Source organism: Morone saxatilis, unplaced genomic scaffold (assembly GCF_004916995.1).
Source record: "Morone saxatilis isolate NCDOM2014 unplaced genomic scaffold, NCSU_SB_2.0 Contig470, whole genome shotgun sequence".
Lineage (NCBI taxonomy): Eukaryota > Metazoa > Chordata > Actinopteri > Moronidae > Morone > Morone saxatilis.
Genome location: NW_023340063.1, coordinates 1 through 5349, shown reverse-complemented (window position 1 = coordinate 5349; position 5349 = coordinate 1). Strand labels below are relative to the sequence as shown.

Sequence of the window (5349 nt, the reverse complement as noted above, 5' to 3'; positions counted from 1 at the left end):
AGAACTGAGGACAGAGCTTCACAGCTTCGCCACGACAGTCTGCACACACTCAGCCTTTAAAGAGATGTATTTGAAGTATTTGAATCAATATTTAATGTGACTTACATCTGTGTGTGCAACATTTAAGGCAAAAAAATATTCATTTGTAAAACCATAGATTTCCAGGGATACCACAAAAATTTACATAAACTAATCAAAATTGAGCAAAGTAATTTCTTTTTTTTTTATGTGTTTCACAATTGAAGTGAATTTAAAGTGAGTTTTACTTTCAGTGACACAAATTACAGATAGCGTAATCATGACCTGATAGTTTCCAGTGTACTATGTGGACTCTCCAGTCCAGAAGATAGCAGATTCAACCCTGAATCCAGGAGGTCATTGTCACTCAGGTCCAGGCTCTTCCCTAAGACCTAAGAGGACTGGGAAAAGCTGAGAACTGAAGACAGAGCTTCACAAGCTGTCTTTCTGAGAGGTTACAGCCACCTCAGTCCTGTAGAGACAGCATAAAAAGGGAAAAAAATAAAAAGTGAGTAAGGTTTATTATTTCCTGTTATATAGCAGAAGATATAGCAGACTCTTTTAAAAATGTGATAAATCAACCTCCTGCTGTACTTACAGGCCTTTTTTTGAGGCTTTGACCACTGGCAGCAGCCTCAGAAAGCCTCCTCTGAAGCAGAGTATTTCTTCAGGTCAACACACGTCCAGATCTTTTTCTGATGAAAAGTATATGAAGACCAGAGCTGACCACTGAGCAGGAGACAGTTTATCTGTGGAGAGACTTCCTGAACTCAGGACTGTTGGATCTGATCCACTAGAAGAACGATCATTCAGTTCATTCAGACAGTGGAACAGATTGATGCTTCTCTCTGCAGAGAGATTCTCACTGATCTTCTTCTTGATGTACTGGACTGTTTCCTGATTGGTCTGTGAGCTACTTCCTGTTTGTGTCAGCAGACCTTGTAGGAGAGTCTGATTGGTCTGCAGTGAAAGACCCAGGAGGAAGCGGAGGAACAAGTCCAGGTGTCCATTTGGACTCTGTAAGGCCTTGTCCACAGCACGATACTGGCTTACGAGATGTGATTCCACCGCGATAGTTTAGACATCCAGGATGTTGTTTGTTCTTCTGCCCAGCAGATTGACTCCAGGGAGTGATGAATGTCAGATGGGACATAAAAGCCCAGCCAGAAACTCGCTGAACACTCAGATGGACGAAGCAGAAGACCTTGTCCTTTCGGTACAAGTCCACTCTTCCTCTTTAAAAGATCTGGTGGGTGAACCACTTCCTGAGCTACACTGAGCTTGCTCTGATATTTGATGCCACACTCCTGTCAGGTCTGATTCAAGAAGATTCAAAGGTTGCCTTTCTGCCAGCTGCTCAAAAGCAGTTGCCGCAGGGGAGACTTCAATCATCTCCTTTGTTTGTTTTAGTACTGGATTCCACTGTGCGATCGACTCAAGAAAAGCCCCTTTGCTAATACTTAGAGCTCTTCAGTTGGACTGCACAAACAGGAACGCTGGATGTACGATATCTTCAGTTCCAGCGGGTCCTTGGGCAGCTTCTTACCTTCCCTCTCTGGTTTCAACACATCCTCCAAAACCGTAGCAAGTTGATCCAGCAGAAGACTGGGGATGTAAGCACATAGGATCGGTGGAGGCCTTGTGATGTCTTGATGTGGAGATGAGTATCTTGCGACAAGCTTCTTCATCTTGGTCATTTCTTTGCGGAAGTATTCAGTTTTTGAGGATCAGTGAAACCCCTCTGGACCGTTGTGTTCAGCGTGTTGGGTCAACGACGAGCTGCGGAGGGGACGGGAATCTGCATTGCTGCTGCAGGTCGGTGTTGGTTATCCGAGGAGCGCGAGCAGGAGGGGGAAAGCGGGGTGTTCCGCCCCCCTGATGAGGGTTTGTCAGCAGCACACCCACTGAGGTGGACTCTGTAACATCAGTCAGGATCTCAGTGTTGTGGAAGTCCAGAGGAAGTCGACACTCATCCAGACCGTCAAAGATGAACACAACCTGGAACTCTTCAAACCTGCAGATTCCTGCTTCTTTGGTTTCAGTAAAGAAGTGATGAACAAGTTCCACCAAGCTGTACTTTTTCTCTTTCAGCACATTCAGCTCTCTGAAAGTGAATGGAAATGTGAACTGTATGTCCTGGTTGGCTTTGTCTTCAGCCCAGTCCAGAGTGAACTTCTGTGTTAAGACTGTTTTCCCAATGCCAGCCACTCCCTTTGTCATCACTGTTCTGATTGGTTCATCTCTTCCAGGTGAGGTTAAAAGGTTCTTCTTGTCTGATTGTTGTTTCTGGTCTGTCTGGTTTCCTGGATGCTGGTTTCAATCTGTCTGACCTCATGTTCATCATTGACCTCTGCAGTCCCTCCCTCTGTGATATAGAGCTCTGTATAGATCTGGTTCAGAAGGGTTCGGTTTCCTGCTTTAGCAATCCCCTCAAAAACACACTGGAACTTCTTCTTCAGGTTAGATTTAAGTTTTTGCTGACAAACTCCAGAATGACTTCCTGAACGAACACAAACAAAAATCATCAGGGTTGGTCAGTCAGTGTGTCTGGGTGATCCTGTCTCATCTTTGTTTTGACTTTAGCTGCCTTAAAAAGTTGCCTCCCATTCGGCCCGAACACAGTTTTGTTAATAGAGAAGAGTGCTTCCTGTGATCCTATACATGGTCAGGGTTTCTGGAATATTCATCAAAAACTACATCTTAGCTGTTTATAACAATAGTTCCTGGGTACAACGTGTGTAAGTGTAACTGCACACCCAATGATTGACTCCACAGCCCACAGTCATCAGAAAAGGAAACATGCTATTTGGATTTAAGAGCAGCGGACTTTGGGAAAATCCACCCATCATCATCCAGACTTTGACTCCTATATATCAAACATGTTTGAAAATTAACGAGGTGGCCCAATAAATCTCAACACCAATTTCTCTGACCAGGACCAGATTTCTCATTCTATTGTCAGGAAGGGTGAAGCTGAGTTAAATAATTTTTTGATTGTGGGGCCCTAAACAGGTCCCTCAGCAACAGACTGCTGAACCCACACCTAAAAGTGTAGCACAGAAATTATGCTTAAAGCTGGACAAACATGTAAATATTTGACAGAACTCCTGACGGACAAACAACGCAGAGCATAAAGCCATGTGCATAAAACCGTCCAGGTTATTTTGGTAAATACAATCTGTACTTGGAGACACTGTTCCTTCATGAGTAACGCAAGTATCATTGTCTGTGTCAACCTACTCTTTTTACCTGAAATACAAATAAATAAAGTGTGACTGACCTTCTGGTCCTGAGCTGGTTTCTGGCAGACTCTGCACCAGATCATTTCTGTATATCCTCTCTAAAACCTTCTTGGTCACCTTTAGAGCTCCATCAAGGTTAAACGTGTTCACCATAAGGTCAACTGTTTTCCACCTTTCTGCCTTCTCCAGCTCAGATACTCTGATGGTTTTGTAGCCTTCCAGGATGTGTGGCTGCTTCAGATACCATTTGAACTTCTCTAATTCCTCATCTATTAAATCCTCGAGAGTGTTCAAAAGGTTCTCTGCCGTCATTGTGGCTCTTTGTTCAGGCAGTGTTGGCAACCTGAAGGAAAACAGTTACACAAATGTATCAGAGCAACAACAGGAGTTAAAGCATCACCACATGGGAACTGACACATTTTCAGTTTGCATTTGTTCCACCAACTTTTAGTTCTTGAATATGTTTGTTGTTGTCTTTAGCCATGCTTGCAGCATGGCTCACAATACTAAACACCAGAAAGATAAAATCATCATGAAACCACAACTTTAAGGTGAACACGTGTGAAAAAAACATAGTGGTCAATGTTCTACAGAGAACAAAAAGTAAGCGACGAGGCAGCTCTGTGGTGATTATCATTATTATTTTAATATTAATGTTAGCGAAAATATGTATCATGTATATATACAAACACATTATATATGTATGTGTCTCTGCTGACTTTCTTCAGCTGTCACCCAAAAAGCACAAAAGGATTTTTTCAGCCATGATTCAGTTTTAATAACAGCACGCTTATTGTCAGTGATGTAGTCTATCATAACGATGCTGTTGCTTTACTTGGTAAAATAAAGACTGTATCTGCACAGAGAGCGTCTGTCTCTGTGTGTCTCTGCAGGGTGACTGTCAGTAGACTGTACATTCACTGGCATGGATTCACTGACAAACCCATTCAAACGTCTGACTCTCCCCCATCCAAGTACAAGATTAAAGACATTATTCTTTTTCATTATTTTTTGGCGTTGAGACTAAAAGTGCTCCAATATCAGAAGAGTCGCACTATAAAGATGTAAAGATTGTTGTGCTTTCCTTCAAGCTACTGTTATTTTTTAAAGAATGAATGCTGAACCCTAAATGTTGTGTTCTGTTGGATAATATTAGGCCATGCATTAATGCTTGATTTACATAATTTATAATGAAAATGTTATAGATTGATGTATAAAGCAATATTTGTCCCAAATGTGTCATCCACTAGATGGCCCATGGAACTGATGAGGAGGATTTTACTGTTCCACCTGATGGAAATAAAAAGTTTATTGTAGTTACTGACCTTAACCACTGGAGGGCAGTGAAGAGTCATCAGCTTTCCACCTCCTCCTCTTTTATCTTTTTCTACCTCCTCATTCATTCCCCTGCCTCCCCTCTTTTTCTCCTCCTATCCTCAAAGCAACAGCTGACAGCAAACATACCACACAACAAACAAACAAAACAAAAGCTCCTGATCGAACTAGACTAGCACAATAATACAACGTTAGTGCTTCCCTGTGAAAAGCTAGTTAGCTAGCAGCTACAACTAAGTATGCAGCTTTCAGCTCTGCAGCTCCTGCTCTGCTCTGTTGTTATAAAGAGTCTGAACTGACAGCACAAAATACTTCCACTCTAAGGTAGCTTACTCCCTCCCCTCTCCACCTCCACCCTCTGTGTGCGTTGATGCTATCTTTCTATTTTATTTTTAAACAGTTAGAGGTCTAGTGTGTAACATTAAGAAGCATCTATCTATCTAATATAATATTAAGTATGTTTTCATTGGTGTATAATTACCTAAAAATAAGAATCCTCATGATTTCTTTACCTTAGAATAAGGTATTCCTTTTTTAACTTGAAAGGAAAAGGTGAAATGAGGGAGTTGTGATCTGCAACTATACTGTTAGATGCCACTTAAGAAAAAGAAGAAGAACAAGAAGATACACTTTTATTGGGCAGGTATACATACACACACAAGAAATCTAACTCAATCAGAGTTTGTAGTTTCTGTTGCCACATTTAATCATTAAATCCAATCCAATCCAATTTTATTTGTTAAGCACTTTAAAA

The 5349-nt window shown here is 41.6% G+C and overlaps 1 protein-coding gene and 1 pseudogene across 1 annotated transcript; both read right to left on the bottom strand.

Moving 5' to 3' along the window:
- Nucleotides 1–1410, bottom strand: part of LOC118338615 — a 1529-nt pseudogene extending 119 nt beyond the window's left edge.
- Nucleotides 1411–1773: 363 nt separating this feature from the next.
- Nucleotides 1774–3578, bottom strand: LOC118338616 (NACHT, LRR and PYD domains-containing protein 3-like). The gene is given in 3 exon segments (XM_035675892.1): nt 1774–2310; nt 2313–2518; nt 3299–3578. Coding segments are annotated over 3 exon segments (1017 nt in total). The 5' UTR covers nt 3573–3578.
- Nucleotides 3579–5349: the final 1771 nt, after the last annotated feature.